This window comes from Nipponia nippon, unplaced genomic scaffold (genome assembly GCF_047370975.1).
Source record: "Nipponia nippon isolate SJK-2023a ecotype South Korea unplaced genomic scaffold, ASM4737097v1 scaffold_4, whole genome shotgun sequence".
Classification (NCBI taxonomy): domain Eukaryota; kingdom Metazoa; phylum Chordata; class Aves; order Pelecaniformes; family Threskiornithidae; genus Nipponia; species Nipponia nippon.
In genome coordinates this window covers 85,838,094-85,857,751 of record NW_028262358.1, presented here as the reverse complement: position 1 = coordinate 85,857,751, position 19,658 = coordinate 85,838,094, and the positions used below count along the sequence as shown (strand labels likewise).

The window sequence follows — 19,658 nt, the reverse complement described above, 5'->3', positions numbered from 1 at the left end:
ATAAAGATCCTTCGATCAGGTTGCTCTATCACCTTGAAGGACACAAAATATCAAACTTGTCAAATGTAGATTCCCAAACATAGGAATAAATTTTCTTGCCTATTACGTTTACTGTAAAGTACATTTACTGTATTTCTCATGGTAAGTCAGCAAGAGAAATACTAAGCAGAAAACGCGATGCAGTTATTAAAAAGGACAGTTTTCATTTCTCTTACATGATTAGAAAACCAGCATAGGAGCTGGTTTTAATTTCCTTTTACTAGAAGAGTCCACTATTCATTGCTGGTTTAGAGACAAGTGTATTTTTTCTACGTAACTGGAAATTTAAGATATCAGTGTCATGGCTCCGTACACTTTTTTTTCGCAATATTGCAGAATTCTCTGTATTTAAAATGTTGTTCACATTTAATTGCCCCTAATGCTTACTTTTATGTACTTTCAAATAAGTACACTGTTTGCATAGAAAATGTAAAAATATATATATATATATTAAAAAGACATATAGTTCCTCAGGTTCCACCTCGCTGGAAAACTGTTTGTTAAAAGCACTACTTCACAGGAAACCAAATACTATCAGCCATTCTTTACAGTAAATTGATCTATATAAATAATTTTAGCAGTGCTTTGATTTCCACTCTATCACAACTTCACAAAAAACAAAGGCGCTGTAGAAATTTTAAGTTATTTTTGCAATGTTTAAATAAAGTACAAAATATTCAAACAACTTATTAACCCAGAGAATGGCACCACTTTTGGATAAAGTCACATTTGAAAGAAAGATTTATACTATCTTGTTACTTCCAAGTAGATGATCTCTACTACACGTGAATGGTTTGCAAGAAAATGCTACTGTTGAATTCCCTGCATCGCCCAGAACATAGACTTGGAAAAACTGTCGGAGTTAAATGAAAGATCTCATTCAATAATGGAGATTCTGTGGAAATCAGTGGCAAAACTTCAGTTAGCTTTAGGATTTCAGGCTCAGGCCCTAGCTGTTTCAGCCTTATAACATTTATGTCACTAAAAGCATATGCTACTGTATTTTTCAATAAGTGGTATAAATCTGAGAGCATATTAGGCATTCTTTGCTTTCAATTATATCACAACTTTGTAAAATGTTCAAGTGACAACACTCCCTATAAAATAAAGGCATTGACTGTTAAACCAAAAAACCCAACAAAATGAACGATGAAGGTTTACAGCCGTAGTGAAGCCATTTGATAAGACGGATTAACCCAATTTTATTTTTGAGCCTTTCGAACAATGAACAATCTTGTAAGATATAATTGCCGCTGGATGACATAACTACAAAAAAGGATAACATACTTTGGACTGTCTGACAGGTTTGGAAGATTATCTTTTCTAATATAAACCTCCAGTCAAATCTCAGCAACAGTAAATCTAATAAACTTTACTAAGACCTTTAACTCTTTCTTATGCCTTTGCTTGACTTTAAAATATATATTTTTGTAAAGTTTCCATAAGTTTCTTCAAAATATATTATTAATTTTACAGTCTCTGGGTAACTTCCAGGGATTTATATGTTATTAATTAATACCACACATGCTAACCAACACCCCCACCTCAAATGGTTAGAAAACAACATGTAATTTCATGTGAATGTAAGTAGCACAGACATCCCAGCGAGCAGGGTAAATAACCTGCTCTTGAAACAGTGCTGGAACAACATGCAGATTTGAACATCTCTTAATTGTAACTTCTCTGAATTCTCTCTGTAATTCATATATAGGGCTAAGAATATTTTTACTAAGCTGAAGCGGTCAACTTATCTGCAAAACCTGCCTCATTAAGAGTTAGTTATCACTAAACGTGTCCATTTACAGTTAAAACTGAATATAGTATCAGACACTATTCAAAAAAACATTACCTATAAGGCTGTTTGCAGGTATGATATACACAAAGACACTGACGGGGCAGATTTTTAGGTCTACGTAGCAATGTATTTATAACACTACAGGAAGAGAAGCTTACGTGTTTTAAAAACCCTTACCTTGCCTTCTGCACCTCCAGCTGCCTCGTCCACCTCCTCCTCCTGTGCTTTCTGCTTTCCACAAGAAGAACTAAGCAAAAGATTAATAAAAGGAGTTTTGCAAAATAAGGCATCTTGCTGGAAACAGGAGTTGGGCCAGTAACCTCCTGTAGTACAAGTCCCCCCGGGTTTAAACATCGAATCCACTCTAATTCCGGCGTCGGGCGTTCGTCGGCGATCGGTGGTAGAAACGCTGCTTTCCCGACGTGATGGTTTCGACAGGCTTTCAGGAGCTTCTCACGCAAAGCTTTTCCCTCATCACGGCTTAATGATTGGCCATTACTCACGAAGTTTGCCTCACCAAACATTTCCACTGGGTCCTAAAGGATATTTACTAAAGCCATTATATAAAAACCTGCAATTCTGCTTGCTGGCTTTTTGCTCAATCCCCTAATCTCAGGACAGTGCTATCCTTCTGCCAGACTGCGTAAAACCAGGCTGTCCCTTTTCATTAGGCTTTCCACATTTTCTATTCCTTCACACAGCATCTTTTTCCACTGGAAACCGCCTGTGCCACGTTTCAGACGTGTATACAACTGTAAAATGCACATATTTTGATGGTTTTACAGCAGTTGAGATTTTATTTTCCAATTTACTCTGCCTCTTTATGCTGTTGAAGATAAAAGATGAGCTATTTCCTCTGAAAATGATTTTATTTACTGTTAACTTTTAAAGGAAAATGAAAACACAGTAACCCCCAAAGTATCTATACATGCAATAGACTCTTTACATAAATCAAGTCACCATTAATACTTCTTTTTTCAAACAGGTATTTGCACAATCAGGCATTTTGACTTTTATTAAAAAAAAAAAAAGTTTGAAATAAAAATGAAAAGCTACAAAGCGGCTATTTCTTTCACCACAAGGAAGAGGCTGCTTTCAGAAACCATTTGAAGCTTATTTTCTCATAGCCCATTCGAAGGGCAATGCAGGCTGCCTCTTTGCAGAAGACTTCACTGCTTTACTAATAACCAGTGTGGGGTACAGGTATGAGAGCAAAAGTTTGCTTGGCACAGCAGTGAGTCTCTAGGAAAAGAAAAGCACACTCGGAGCAAAGCTTCCAGAGGAGCAAGCGGGTCAAAACCCAGCAAAACTGTCTTTGGGGGCAGACCTCTTCCAGAACTCTCTTCTGTGAGCCCAGGTTTGCAACACTTGAATAAAATGGGTTTTCAAGCAACAAACCAACTAGGAAACACAGGAGCTGGAGAGGTTTTTGGGGGTTTTGGTGTGGGGTTATTTTGGTTTTGTGGTTTGTTTTTTTTTTTTTTAATTTGTTTGTTTTTAATTTCTAATGAAATAAATATACAAATTAGGTAAAAACATATCAATTAATATATTGACATCAAATTGTTCTGCAGCGGAATGTGTATGCAAGTGATGAATAAACTACATTTATCTGAGCTTCTATTTTTTGATCTTTGTTCCATTGTACCTGCAAACAAGATTATCAGCAATCCACAAGAGTGCTAAAAAAGAACTGTGTGTTTTTTTTTTTTATTTCCACATTCCCCTTAGACACACAACAGGCTTTCCTTATTTTAGAAGTTGCTATAGCTACTTTAATGTTTCAAAACACTTATATTTAACAAAATTTAGGAAAGCTGTAGGTAGCTTCATAGCTTCATAAATACTTGCTCAGAAACAGGATGAGAACCTCACTTAAGTCAGGGCTATCATGTTTGACAGCAACAAAATGAAAGTTAGCTACATTTCATTGTCTTTGAAATAAACATGCTAGAATACATTTAAATCTGATCAATAATACAAGGGGAAAATTATCCCACTGATTGCTTTCTTCTACTTCACTGCAATACTTAAAACATTCACAGACAAAACCTCCCAAAACCCTAACAATTGTAGGTCTATTGCTTGTATATGTGACCTCACAGCATTCATCAATATTACCAGTTGTTTATTTTTTTTTGATAAACTAGTAATGCAGAAAGCCTCTGGGTCCAGTACTGATTTTAGGTTTTAAAAAAAAAAAAAAAAAAAAAAAAAAAACAAACCAAACAAAAGGCCATGTGATACTTGAAATATAACTGAAGACTGGCTTGAAACTCTTTATTATTACCAAGGTTTTAATAAATATTTTTCTCAAGCATGTTCATCTATATGAGAGTTTAAGTATAATAAGGTTTAAATTTTCTTTAGTAAATAAAACCACATATGAAACATTCAGTTCAACACATTATGTATATTTCTGGTATAATTAAAAGACAATAGCTCTGGGTAAATAATTATATTACATATTTATAACTATTGCAAGAATAGACATGTTTTATATAATCTTAAAATTTAAAAAAAAACCAAAACAAGATATACAATTGAGAGTATTAGAAGAGGACATCCAAATCTTCCAAAAGATTATCCAGTCTTTCTTCCAAAAAATAAAAATCAAAACAATGCAAATAGTTGTCTGGCCCCTTCTTTCCTCCCTTACTCCTCTCCCCCTTTCACACACACAAAGCAGCATCACAACCAATTCATATGTGTTCCCCCTCTAGAAATGTGTCATGGTAAATAAAAGTGGTTACAGAACTGTATCCTCTCTAAATTAAGAGTTCACTGGACACAAACACATAGTAGTGTTTCATTTTAGAATTCCTTCTCCAATGTCAAATCTTATACTAACTTAGATGGGGTGATTAATGGCATTTATATGTTCCATAAAAAACTGAATCAACCGCTTTTTTTAAATTGTCTTTTTCTAGTTGATAAATTACTCAAATTGACTCCCCTCCCACATGCCTTAATGTTACTATTCCACTGCACTGTTTCTCCAAGTATCCAGTGGGCATTCAATTAACACTTTTCTTAAAAGTAATGTATCTGTAGGTACATTAACATTCATAAGGACTTAAGCGTAAATACAAAAAGTAACCTTTGTAAACAGTTCTCATGTCATACCCAATACAGAATGTTCAACGAAGCATTCAAGCCACTGCTGTTACAACAGAAACAACCTTATAACTCAAATATATACTCATTAGCCAAACATATTCTACGAAATATAAGAGCTGCCAGTGCAAAAGTCAGAAGGACAATCAGAACAGTTGATCCAGTGTGGTTCATGTTGACTCTTGGTTGCTGTACCCGGTTAAAGTCAGTTGAAGATGGAGCCCGTCTCTGACTCTGCTGCTGGACACGGCGCTGCCGCGGACTCATGGACGTGTTAGTGGACACAGGCGGAGTATGCTCTTGACTGGCTGCTGCACTGCTATGCTGAGTTTCAGACTAAAAAGGAAACATGGAGAGTTGTGAGGCAAGACAGTGCATAAGATTGGCAAGGAATAAAATCATTATGACTAAAAATGTACTCTTCAGATAATTGTTAATACTTGAAAGCCTAATACATGTCACTAGTAGTTATGAGAATGTTATATCCATCATTTTTGTCCATACGCTATCTTGAGAAGTCTATTTCAAGCCGCAAATTAGCAGTTCTAAGGACAAGAAAAGAGAAGTCTGAAGAAAGTCTGTCAAATGACATTTGAATTCTGGATTCGCTCCAAATCAAGATATTTCAAATATCTTTGTCTAGAATTTGCTTAACTCCTTGCAGTTCAAGAAATCTTTAATAATCCAGATAATTACATCTCTCAGGATTTGTAACGTCACCTATATTGAAGGGGAAACAAGTTGGGGAGGGCAGAAAGGAAGCAGAGAAGTCCCGAGAACTCTAATTAAGCAATGCTGTACTGCTTCCTGTGGACAGCGGGGTCCAAAAGTCTGTTCTCATCACCACCACCAACACTGGAAAAAAACAAAACAAAGACCCAGAAAACAAAACACCCAAGTGGTTCCAGCAGGAATTATTGAGCATTGTACCTATGCACGCACATACCTATTGCCCTCTACTGGCCAAACGTCAGTCTACCATTATACGTAGTAAGGAAAAAAATAAACCTTGGCAACTGATGTTCAGCTCAGGAAAGTATTACTCTAAAGAAAATCATTACTCAGTTTGTAAGATTGAAACTATGGGTTCTTGATATTCCACCAGCCTAACCCTGCTTGCAATACTAAAAGGCTCAAACTTCCAACATTTTAATATTAAAAATAGCGACACAGCACAGTTGTTAGAAATTAAAACTGAACCTTGTCAAAGTTTTTAAGTGTTTAAAAAAAAAAAGCAGCTCGGACAAAAAGTTATTCTTTTGAAGTCTTCTTTTCACTTCTCAGAACAGTTTGCAGGTATTCCCACTTAAAGCAACCTGCATCTGTTTTCCAAAGTTAGCTTCCCCCCCCGCCACCTTCTAAAAGATCGATTCTCATTACAGCAGGTAAAACTAGAATTCTGGACATTTTATATTTGCTTCCAAGCAAAAGCCTTTTAATGGACACAATACCCATAACACTAAGCACTGTTTTGGCCAGCTACTACATCCACAAAAGATATCCTTTCCACACGGCCAGACAGGGAACGTCGTCAACTGTGTATCAGGTTTGATGATCCACAAGACAGTAAGTACTACTTGGTCCCGTGACTCTTTGGCCACATATGCTGCATGTAGGAGAAGAATCTCCAAACTTTCACCTAGTTAGCGATTTAACTAGCCCAGGGAAGAGACCTTCCTTTCCTACCTCCTCCTCATTACTATTTCCCACTGTTTATTATTACCAAGGAAGTACTGATGTAATTATTCCACCACATTTGACAAGTTGCCTGTTTACATAGGTTTCTTGCCTAAGCAAGCAAGCAGCTTGGGTAGCTTCAAAGAAAAATGTTTATAAAAGATTTATTTTATCAGCAGAGACAGCCAAGAACATGACGAGCAGCTTGCCACGATTTCTGCTACACTGCGGAAGAAAGCCATTCTGCTTCATACTGAACCCACTTGAAAGCTCCTCATGCCAAGGAAAATAAAGACTTAGGGAAGCTGAGCCTTTGAAAATCCAGTTCCTAGATTCATCTACACTCCCATCTTTCAGAAGGGGAGAGGGAGAGAAGTGAATTCAGGAAGCAAGAACTGCAAATTCAGCAGGCAAAGTGTTCTTCTTCTTAAAGTAGCTTTTAGAAAAGGGGGAAAAAAGTCTAGAAATATTCCTTATCCTTCATATTTACTAAAGTAACTGGCACTAGCTGTCACACACCTGGGTTTCTTCCCAACACTGCAAATTTTTAATTTAAAAATAAAACAGAAAGACCTTGTTCTGAATGAGACAAGGTGCCATACACTGACATGAACGGAGCAGTAATTCAAGAGAAACCTCACTGACAATTGCAAGGCTTTTTTTTTTTTTTTTTTTTTTGATAAAATTATACAGATGCATCAGGGCATCAGAAGACTGAGTGCTTCACCCAAAGCTCAGCTAACCCACTGCCATGGAATTCCCAACATAATCAATGACCGAGTGTTAGCAGACATGCAGAAGCAAGTCAGATAAGAAAGGAGTGATCATTACCCAATATAAATTTGAGACTAGATGCTAGTGTATCTGAAAATATACATCTAGATAAAGATATTTTTTTGTTTGAAGACTTAATTATTAAGAATCCCCAAAATAGCAGACAGGCTGTATTATAAATTTAAAAAAATCACAATCTTCTTGTCTTCACTTATAGCAAGTTTTAAAATTCTCCTTAAGCAAACATGTCAAGATTTTTAGACTAATGCAGTACCTAACATGAACAATTTCCATCCAATTTTAAGTCATTTTCTGCCAAACCATACTGGAAATGTTGGGGATGAAGGCTTAATAGACTAAAAATAAGAATATTAAATAAGAGCTACATTGTAGCCACCTTTAGCATCTGATCTTTACAGTCATTGAATATACACTTTGTGTGTCATATTATTTCTGAAGCTTCTGAAGTGTTAGGACTGGTAGAAAACTTTGCTCCAAGGACATCTGAGCTTGATAAATAAGGCTAATTTATTATTAGTAATAAATTTAGTAATTTAGTAAAGCGTACATGTATTAGAATTAACAAAAAGTTCTATCATACAACAAAATGCAAGTACGGAAATTTACACTATGTTCAGTCTACTGAAGAACGGTAGCGTTCACTGCATCACTTATGTCTCCAGTCTGTAATTTTAAAAATTTTTGTCAGAATGCTGGAAGTATTAAATAATCATCTTGGAAGGCATGTTCTAGAAAATATAGCAAACTCTGGGAACTCAGAACTGTATAAATACTCTGAGTTACTGAAGCCTCTTTCAGTTATACTCATGATCTCAGAGAGATACAGAAATAAGACGACATAAGGACAGGTGAAATACTTGTTCGTCCATATAACTTTCAACCAAAGAACACTTAATAGTGATAAAAGGTAACACTTTTTAACAATACATCATTCAGAATATATGATTAAAAATAAGGGCTTCTATGAATCTCATGTATCAGAACATCGCCTCATTTTCTCACAAAAGCCTCCCTCATCAGTTCCAGATTAGTTGACTTCAGTTACACTGTTTATTTCATCACTCCTCATTACACTGTTTCATCTGGCCAGTATATTAGTGCAGGACACTACTATAGTCTATTGTTTCACAACAGGTGTACTGAGGTTTAAAATATTCCCAGGTTATCAGAAAAGAAGTCTAACCACAGTTTTTAGCTAGTCACTTTATAATTCTTATCAAGTATCAATTTTATTCATCAACTATAAGCACCAAGGTGGGACATCATTCCACATCAATACACTGAATGTAGGTTGCTACAGGTGTGGTAGGAGTTCAGACACCCATAATGGTCCACGTGGATTCAGTCAGTGCAATCAGGGGGACAGAGCGAGCAACGCAGCCTACCAGCCTCTGCTGCTCCGTATGCTGCAGGGCTCTTGAGCCTTCACTAACTAGTCCCATGGACTGTGACGAGAGTTCTGGTACCAACATTTTGGTGACCACTGGCATAGTAGGTGACTTCATCTGGACCTGAGTCCAACCTGAGTATCTACAATATATTCATTCAAAAATGTTCGTTTGCTCAGATGTGGAAGAATCTCATTTTCTTAGTGCTAAGGGAAATTACTTTTATCAAGTCAACTTCCAGCAGTATCTTGCTTGCAATTTGAATGCTCAAAGAGCAGTAATGTACCATTACTTTGCCCTGAGTAGACATCAACAGCTACTACAAATTTAATAAAAAAAGAAGTGTATATATATTGTCAGAAGTAGTCTAGTCAGAGGTGTTTTCTGCACTGGCTCCAGACTCTGCACAAGTATTATGTCGCATAATGCTTTAGGTAGCCTATTGTTTTAGCCTTAATAATGCTTAAAGCCTGTTCTTTGCACTCTGTATCCTTTTATCCAAGCTGCTGTGGCAGCATTTTCCAGAGCCTTCATGGCAGCATTGCTCCTTTTATTGTTCTCATGCTGTTGTACTCATTGCCTTGCACCTGCAAACCTTGAGAATGTTATGACAAGTTCTCCTGGAAAGCAACTATCACTGGCCTGAGAATCATCCCCCTCCCCGCCTTTTTCTTCATTGAAAGATAATTCATTTAAATACTTGATAAAAATACTCTAATAATACAGGTGCACAAAATTTTAACAGCCAACGTGCAACATCTGCACTAGTGTTGCCCACTTCAGTCATTGCTAACAGGGCCATGAATGGGAATAACCAACGAGCAGGTCTTGATGAAAAGTACATAGTACTAGGTGAAAAGCATGGCGAAAAGTCATCTTCATCATCACCACGTGCTGCACTAGAGAGACAACTGCTGTCCCTCTGTCTGCTTTTTGAACAGCAGGAACTCAGGAAATACATACTCAACATTGCACTGGGAAGGTATTTAGTCCTCAGACCAAAGTGAACACTGTAGTAATTTTAAATGTGGCATCAAGATACTGGCTCTTGGTCTGGCAAAATGGCAAGAGAAGGTGGGGAGGGAGGGAAGTGACCTAGAAGATGAGGTCAGGCAGCGAGAGCCCAAAAGTCAAGAAGACTGAGTGCACCTCCCCAACAGTATAGACAAACACACCCATGCAACAATTTCATCATACGATAAAGTCTCTTCGCAGGCAAAAATGTGTAAGACTAAAGTACTGAACAACACGACAGTTCACACTACGATGGCATTGCTTTCAGCATAACAATTGGCATTACTAAAACACAAATTACTATTTCAAGTTGAGTTTTGAAATCTAAAAAAATATGCTTTACTGAAATACTGTAAGTCTTGGTGCTTCTTTAGTCAGTGAGGCTATATTCCTTTTTCTAAGTGAAAGCTGACAGAAGGGAAAGTCAATTCAAAATATCTTTTCTTTTGATGGAATGAGAAATTCTCTCTTCAGGAATAAGGCCCTGTGTGGAACAGGGTGAATGGAATCAAAGCAATGCCATGCCAGAGACCCATTTCAGTGTGCTCTTCACACAAGAATTCAGTTAAACCTACGCCAGGAAAGGCATCTCTCTACTCACAATTGTCCTGCTCTTACTTCATTGCAAAAATCTCTGTCCTTTCAAGCAGCTTAAAGGTAAAAATCAAAGAATAGACAATTGTTGCTGGAAAGAACAAACTCGCCCATGAAGCAGTCTGTAGATTGGGTTTCCCACAGTACAACATAGCCTACAGATTCCCTCCTCTTCACCTACAGGTAGGCCCTTGCTTTAGCACCTATTTACCATCATGTTTTTAATGAAGACTGGTTATTACTGTTCCAAGAGCAGAAGAAAGGTAACACTCCATTCTTCCTGCATGATTACAGCTATTTTTTTTCCCCTCTGTATTGCGTAGCAGGACATAAGGTCCCATGACTTCAGTTACACACATTGTATCTACTATACCAGAAAGAATTACGCAAGCTAATACAAGGATTCAGCATTTGGTCTACCTCTGCCCTTCTTATTCTCAAAGGGCATAAATTTCAAGTTCACAATAGCTAATTTTCTACAATAGCTTTTAATTAAACACACATTTGTAGAGTAAATAGTAACATTTTATCCAAGAAAAAAAAAAGTAGTTTTGATGTTGCCTACATCTAACACTTACAACTTAGTAAGGTAGAATTAGGTCTTTACACAACAAGAACTAACCCAGTAAACTGATTTTACACATGCAAGAAGCCCACCTGAATAAAAAGGGTCTGAGGTTTGCATGGATACTCTTTCATGCCTCCGGCCCCCTACTTTGAAATTTCTATTAACTTTCACATGAATAAGAACACAAAAATTGCAAGCTCAAATTCTTTAAAATAGTTTTTCCTGTTACATATTCTTTCTTCCACTGTGTGGCTCTAAGTTTTCATTCTGCAATGGCTCCAGAAAATTCCTAACACTCAAAATGCAGCAACTCAGAAACACAGGTGTTGCTTCAAACTCAAACTAACAATCATGAGTGTGACAGTCTGATCCATTCAAACATGAATCTGCTTTTCACCATTTACAGTTTATCACATATAAATATTTTTACATACATTTATATGTTTAAAGGTGTCATTTCACATGAGACTGTTCTGCTGAAAATTAAGTTAATCATTATTTATTAGATCAGCATAATTGATTAAAACAAATTTCTCAGAAATGGTATTAATAAAAAAAAAAAATCAGTCTCTCTCCTCAAGAAAATGCTATCAATGCCTTGGTATTTTGGCTAGTTCTACTATATAAGCCAGGATTTGTAATAAGAAGAATAAAATAAAATGGTTTATTAAATCCTGAACAATCTGGAAAAATCCTTATTGTGGGAAAAAAGTATGCTATTAGCATGTTTACATTTCTACATAGCTTGAAAATATGTTGCAAACATGCAACAGATGGTCTGACGTTATTTGACGTGTGTTAGTTTTTTTAAACAATCTGCAGCCCCATCCTCTCTAAAAAAGACAGCTTAGCTGGGATTTGCCTGCAATTTATCAGTGAATTTAGATTGCATTTGCCACAGTCGTAACAGCAGCTGCTTTGGCCCACCACCAGGCCTCGGTCACTTCCGAAACCATTATGTAAGCCCTACTCCTAGCGGTATTAAAACATAAGTGTCATACTTCAAATGGTAGGAATATTTTAGTCAGATTTACTTAAGAGGTTATAAAAACCAGGAAGATATCCTTAATTAATATTTAAAAGCTACAAATTATCACTAAAACATTTTCTGCCTCTGGCTTAGAAGTCTATTGCAAAAACCTGTGATATATTATGCAGACGCTAAATTGTCGTACTTCAGACCCCATAGTATTTTAATGAACTGTTAACCCATACATTAAAGGAACTACTGGGAACAAGAATTGCTAAAAGAACATTATTTATTTGTTTTTAAGGAAGTGAAAGCAAAGAGATTGCTATTTCTAAAAGTGATTCAGCATACAATTTGCTAAAGTTTACACACAGATTTTATATAAAAGTATGCAGAAGTTCTAGAAGAAATGTACGAACTACATACTCTTCATGAAGCCTCCGATCAGCTTAATAGTACCAATTTCATGTTCAGACTATGCCTATACTTGCACTGATAAAGCTCAAAGACAGACCATACCGTTGCACTTGTTGGATCCTGGAATGCTCTAGCTGCACCATCCTGCTGAGGCTCACGTGAAGCGGCAGAGTGGTTCAGTCCTGATGTGTTTGAGGGTCCAGCATCAGGCTTCCTGGATGAATTGACTTCTGCCTACAAGGAGTACATATGTATGCTTCAGAGACAAGATCAAAACTGCTCCAAAAAGACTTGGCTTATTTTGGAATGTGTATTTTAATGTACGGAGAATGAGACTTACTGAAATGTAATAATCAAACACGCCAACTGCATTTCAATTACACACCAACAGCTTTAAGAAATTCTCATTCTTTAGAAGCGAAACTGTAGATGTGCAAACATAAGTTTAAAAAACAATTTTAAGTTTGTTTGCACAGAACAACAGGTATAACATTCAAAAAACACAGAGATGTATAGACCAAAAAAGAAAATTCTTTGGAAGATCCAGGACAACATTATGCAAGAAAATTCTTTAGAAGATCCAGGACAACATTATGCCGGAAATAACACCATGTTTTAAAACTTGTGTTTCTCATGTCCTTAAGTGAATGCTGACTACTGTCGTTACAAGTGAACTAATACAGCCTGTTTCTCAGCAGAGCTAACTAGCCTCCGGTAAATGCTAATTTAATGTTGCTATACTGGTTCTAACACCAAAGTGGCCTCACAGCCAGAGTGGGCATATATGCATGGCACTACACTGTGTCAGGCATGCATACTTCAGTTGCCAGTATTTAAATTTCAGCACAAGCAGAGCAAAAGAAAAAATACAGGTCTTATAATACTGCTTTTGTATGCATTTATAAAACATCTAATAATCCGTAATTCCCAGAATTTAGGTTTCATGCTTTTGGAAATTTGAGACAAGAAATCAGTAGTGACACAAAGATGATCATGAACAAACCTCTTGTTAAGACAGGATATATGCCTGCAATAATCCCTTGGGAATGGAAAAGGACATAGCATCATAGTCCTGAACTGAAACACTTTAAAACTTATACATACTAAAAGAAAAAGTCATGACCAGATCAATTTTTATCAGCAAGCAAGTCACCTCCCAAGTCATGTATCCAGATCTCAATTTATTATACAGATGACAATTCCAAATCTAATACCTGTCTTCAAATGCACATATAAGTAGTGGTAGCAGTAGTAAGAAACACAGTGTATTAGAAACCAACCGGTTATGGCGATAACAAGCTGATAAGGTCACAAGATAATAATATTCTTTCATGATACTACTTTGTGTAAGGAGATTAACTTCCCTGCTTCTTGACGTATACTATCTCAGAAGAATCCAAAAAATATGTCACTGAAACAACCTGAAGATGAATTTAAGATTTAAAAACACTTATAATCTGACAACACTGCTTTCCTTTTGTACTTGACTATTATAAACTTTAATATTAGATAGGACAAGTTATGACTCAAATATGGACCAGCAACAAAGCAACACAGGATTATGAATAATTTAGGCTGGAAGAGACCTCTAGATGTCAGCCAGTCCAACTCCCTCCTCAAAGTACAGTCACATTCAGTCAAGTTTTGAGCATTTCCAAAGCTGGAGATTCCACAGCCTCTCTGGCTCCAGCATTTGACTACTTGCAGGGTGAATTTTCCTTTCCCATATCCAGTTGTAAGTTCCTTCCCTGGAACCTGTGACCACTGCTTTTCATACTTGTGCTTTTTCCAAGAAGAGCTCATTTCATCTTTACTGTTAATCTCTATAAAGCACATACACTACAAAATGTACATTTGATTTGTTTTAGTTTATCTAAGTACCAAGTCTGGTAAGCTAGACTGAAGTCATGCTAACATTCAAAAAAAATAAAGCACTTGGAAGTTCCCAAAACTGAAGTATCTTCTTTATCACCTAGTCTCTCTTTTCTCCAGCCCTTACCTCTGCTTCCAGAAAAGCTGGAGAGAACACAGACATCAAGGAAAAGAATATCAACATATTTAAACGTAATAATGAGGGCGAGTGGACAATTAATTTTACTGCAAAATATGCCTTGTGATGGCAACATGTAGATAAATCATATTGTTTTACAGTAACACGTATGCTATTAGTCATCTATCTTTTTTTTTCTTTTAAGTAGAATGGAATTTATGGTATATAGCACCTAAAATGCACAAAACAATTCATAAGTCAATGTAAAGCTGATAAAAAAAATAATTTTCTATTAAAACACACAGGAACAAAGGTGGAGGAATAAAGAAATGTGGTTTGTTATTTTTTCTACTGAATTTCATATTCCTTTCTCAATACCACACATGGAGTTTTTTTTAAAAGTTACCATTTTGTTTAAGGCTGGTATGAAATAATTTCTCATAATCCCAGGATCATCTAAAAAAAAGTTAAGAAATCTCTCTTTAAGGATCAAGATAATGCAAAGATTGCTAGGATGCTTGCTAGTAGAGAGGCGCTCTCAAATTATATGCTCAATCAGCAATCTGATGTTAAATCTTACCCCACAAATGGACATGGAATATATCCAAATTATTAAAAACTTTTGTATTCCCTGTTAGTACTTCATACTATTAGTTTACTAAAACCACTTCAATTGAATGTCTTAGCCTAACATCAATCAAACAAACACTTAACAAAGTCAAGCAAAGCAGAGAAGCAGGAAGCTTAAAAAAAAAAAAAAATCCCCAAAATTTGATTTGAGAAAGGGAGGGAAGGCACAACCAGAGGACAGAACTGATTTACCTTGTAAAAACCCCACAATGGATTGTAAAAGGCTGTAGAAAACTGAAGCTTTTGTTCATTTTTCCCTTGCTGAGTGCTTGTTCTTAGAAGGTGGAGTTAAGTATGTGGATACATAGAACGCACCAATATTCTTTAGTGAATGATGACCCTAAGTCTTTCATTTTAAAACTGATAAAAGGTATGAAATGTAAGTTGAGTTCTTTCTAAAAAAAAAAAAATATATATATATACACACTCTGCTATTTCTAGAGTTTCTGTGATGAAGATTAGCAGAAGATTAAGTAAAAGTTACTCCTACACTTTTTAACCCTTATATATTACAAAAAAGCCAGGAGCAGGCAGTCCATTGCTTCTCCGAGTAGCTAAGCTTTAAAACACTGTCCCTGTATCTCCTCATCTTTGTAAAATATTTTGAGATGTTTTTAATTATAAATGTTATTACACACAGTCCCAACCATGTCAACATGTCTAGATGTGAGATCACACAGGAATGCACAGGTCCTGCAAAACTGGCAGTAATGCTCGGTAGGAGGCAATCTTTACTGTCATGGCACACGCACACAAGTAGTCTTTATGACAGTGTTAGGAGAACACTGGTGATAAAAGGGGACATATTAGCATCGCTGACCTTAGTGAGGATGTATTCTGCACCAATGCCACATTGTCAGGATATATTTCACTGCAGTTCCCTGCCCTCATGCACAGCAGTCTCCCTTAGTGGCCGATTTAAGAGTTTAGTGGAAAACCCAGTGAAAAACAACACTGCGCATGCAAGACATGCAATTTTCTAAGGCAGGTATTTGGCTACACAAACCTTACTTTCACTGAAACACAAGCTAGAGAACACATTTTTGGGTAACAGCAACATCCGTACCAGACTTCAATTTTCAGTATCTTTAGCTGCAAAGTAGTTTAAAAGAATTTGCAACCATTTTTCAGTAGGAATGTGTTTTATTCCTTCCATAAGCCAAAAGGGGGGGGGGGGGGGGGGGCGGGGCAGGCAGGGGAGGACGGAATCACAAAGGAAAAAAAAAATTAGGTTAGCTTTGCCCAAACTTTCCTAACACTTTTATGATAAGACTAAATCTGGAAAATCTAATCAAGTTATTAGTGACTGAAAACATGGAAGTAAAAGCAACATAGTTAGGCAGCTCTTACCACAGTGCTCACCATTGAAATTAAAACTAATTAATCACTGCTTGAGATGCACAGTTTACTAACTGGCACATTGACAGAGATCCACTCCTATTTTTCTCTTTCAGGCTGTCCTAAAAAAACAGGTTTCCATATAGTGATTGATGAAGGGTTATGAAATGATGAATATTTCTGCAATTTACAAGCTTTTCTTCAATATTTTGTTTTAATTCTATACAACAAAGATAAAAGTTTAAGCAGTGACTTCACCTTGAAGCTAATTTGTCTGGCAAGTTCTTTAGCCTCCTGGGCCGCCTGGCTTGACACGCTTCCAGACGTTAGTGGTAAGAGGGCTGTCTTCATAGATGTGCCACACATTTCACAACAGAAGTCTTGTGACCTGGCCACAAATGACATAGTTCAGAATAGCATGTTCTCATAATGTTCTTGCGTGCTTGTTTAAACAAACTATTTGAAAAACAATCCACAGAAAGAGAAGTGGTATCAAGACCAGTAGCTTAAAAGTACTTCCCCCTGCCCCAAATCACACTATCTTGAAACAAATATGTTGAGAGTTATCTATACTACAAACACATATTCTCTCATGTCATTTAGGAAGATATTAACAACTGACTTACATATTGCTATTATCTATAATTTATTAATAATTTGTTACCATTTAAAAACTTTATATCTGCAGCAAATTAAAATTGTAAATTATAGACATCTATTATTACAAATATTAAATTGGACCCAGGAGCTTGCACCTCAAATCCAGGAATTTCAGCTTCTGTGAGAGCATTACCTTTCCTCTTCTGCACACATAATTTGGCTATCGGGCACACCGCAGGCAGCTCTCCAAGCCAATGAGAAACCACACAGCCTTGATAGTACAATATCAAGACCAATCCACTAAGCCCTACCTCTCAGCAGTGTTTATTAGCTTTGACTCAGTGCCACACTAACAGGAAAGTTGCAGCTTCTGACTGGCTCAGAGTACAGGCAGAATAAGCTCACCTCTGCCTGCAAAATAAGGTACTATTACAATCTGGAATATGGTAACTTTGCTTATAAGATAGGGATATGGTCTTTCAAGTACCTTCTCCTCCCCAGATGGGGAAAGGAGAAAGACCAAAAAAACCCTACAGGTAATAAGATTTCATTTAAGGATAATCACAGAAAAGTTGAGGTTGGGAGAGACCTCTGGAGATCATCTCTCTGCCCCATCATCCAGGCCATTAATAACACTGAATAGCACTAGCCCCAGTATTGACCCCTGGAGTACACCAGTAGCAACCGGCCCACAGTTGGACTTTGTGCTGCTTACCACAATCCTTTGAGCCTGGCAGGTCTGCCAGTCCTTAATCTACCTTACTGTCCCCACTTACCTAGGCTGTATTTCATGAATTTCTCTGTGAGGATGGTAAGGAAGACAGCGCCAGAAGCCTTGCTAAAGTCAAGATAAACAACATCCACTGCTTTCCCCATGTCCACTAAGCTTATAATTTCATCATAGTCACAAATCTGATTTTAAGTTAATTTCCTAAAAATCATTCAGAAGCAGTTGCTTCAGATTTTTTTTCATTGTTTCATTATTATTATTTACTTAAGGGAAATGATGCATCATTATTTTGATTGTTTTCTCCCACACTTACACCTACTATCAATTCCATCATACTCATTTTCCTTCCACGCTGCAATTGCCACTGTATCACAATGTTAATTACATCTCCAAGCGTCAATTTCAGACGAACCTCTAATTTGACCACACAATGCTGGAAGGAACACAGCCCTTGCAAACTATTTTGTTTGACCGTAAGTTCCGAGTCTGCACAATGTTCAGGAAAAAAAAAAAAAAAAAAAAGGATATATATAAGGCATAGAACTTTCTTTATATTTGGAATAAATGCAAGAGAACAGACTGAAGTGACTTTGTACTAAATGCCTTACCCTAAAAGAGAGTACATATATATGTACCCACAGTAACTTAGTGCTTACTTCTTTGCAAGAGCTCTTCTTTCTTCTGGTGTATAATCTAGAGATCCTATTGCTCCTTCACCTTTGGTTGGCATAAATCCAATAATGGCTAGTAAAGCTGTTCTTACTGAAACGGGAAAACAGAGATACAAACAAGGTTGCAGAAACCACTGTTATTTCATCTCACTTTACACTCAGTATAGAAAAGTTGCAGTTCTGCCTGCAAAACTTCATTTTGTTCAAAGGAGCAGTCTGAATTTCATACAAGCAGCACCGCTGTTCTTGGTACATAGCAAGGCTTTCTTCATTTTTTAAACTTCACATTATAAATGAAAGGTAAGGCCTTATTCTCCCATCAGCCAACACAGAAAAGAAAAGTTGTCACAAAAATGTTGCATCAATATAAAGATTAGAGTTCCAGACTTTAAAAATGGGTTTGGAAGAAGAAAAGGTAAGGCAGAATTAACATATAAGGGGGGGAGAAGAGGAGAATTCATAAGGCATTCTTCTTTTTGTGTGTGTTTTCTATTAGACACGAATTCTGCAAATTAGTGCACACAAGCTCAGTGGTTTTCTTTTATGCAAAGTACCACAGAATTTGTTCCTTTTATGTCATCATGCTGGGGAAGAAGCTTACTTAAATACTAATAACAGCTCATAACAGAATTGTTATCTAAAACATCTCTTTTGACAATATCTATCATTCAATTTTGTTTTACATAGTTGTGAAATTTAAGAATTCAAGACACTTTACTAGCAGATTTGGTAAATATCACATGAAGATAACTACCACAAAACAGAGACAGGATATTTACACCTCATACTTAGAAGACAGTATTTTCTACTCTTTAAAAAAACATGATAGACTACAAAAGTTGAAGAGTGGTCTGCTAGAAAATTCCCAAGATCTTATCAACATATTTTAAAAGTGCAACTGATATCCAAAGAAATAATTTATGTATTGTACTCAGCAAAACTAAAATTACATAAACACAGAAATATCGCCTTGGATGAACTGTGCCAACTCTCAATTTCTGTGATAATGAAAGTTAAAGAAAAGGTAGAAAACATTTAGTTTTTCTAAACTCAGACCACGTTGTCTTCCCTCTTGAGTGTTCAGAAGTACAGCATCAGAATTAAAACCTGACCACACTCCCCTCTATCATTATTCAAGCTGGTTTTAGTGATTATAAAAAAATGGGGTAAAGTAATAGGATTTAAAGTATTTTCATAAGAACAATTTAAAAAAAAAACAAACCAAACAACAAAACCAAACAACATTCTAAGTAGTCTGATCATTCTTAATGCTTGTGCATCCAAATAAATAAGAGCTTACCACCACCCCTCAGTTTCTCAACCCT

At 36.4% G+C, this 19,658-nt stretch overlaps 2 protein-coding genes across 5 annotated transcripts in view; both read right to left on the bottom strand.

Annotated features, from left to right (window-relative positions):
* The window catches only part of LOC104021948 (gamma-aminobutyric acid type A receptor subunit rho2), a 37,690-nt gene extending 35,551 nt beyond the window's left edge, over positions 1-2,139 (bottom strand). Inside the window, exon 1 of the mRNA XM_009475585.2 lies at positions 2,012-2,139. Within this exon, the coding sequence (XP_009473860.1) occupies positions 2,012-2,124 (113 nt within the window). The 5' untranslated portion in view covers positions 2,125-2,139. The remainder of the gene's footprint in view (positions 1-2,011) is intronic.
* A 2,093-nt stretch (positions 2,140-4,232) lies between these two features.
* UBE2J1 (ubiquitin conjugating enzyme E2 J1) overlaps positions 4,233-19,658 on the bottom strand; it is a 42,070-nt gene continuing 26,644 nt past the window's right edge. For all 4 annotated transcript variants that reach the window (XM_087774264.1, XM_087774262.1, XM_087774263.1 and 1 more), the window contains 4 exons: positions 18,319-18,424; positions 16,591-16,720; positions 12,477-12,608; positions 4,233-5,287 (listed from right to left, as the gene is read on the bottom strand). In XM_087774264.1, the coding sequence (XP_087630390.1) occupies positions 5,018-5,287; positions 12,477-12,608; positions 16,591-16,720; positions 18,319-18,424 (638 nt within the window). In that variant the 3' untranslated portion in view covers positions 4,233-5,017. The remainder of the gene's footprint in view (positions 5,288-12,476; positions 12,609-16,590; positions 16,721-18,318; positions 18,425-19,658) is intronic.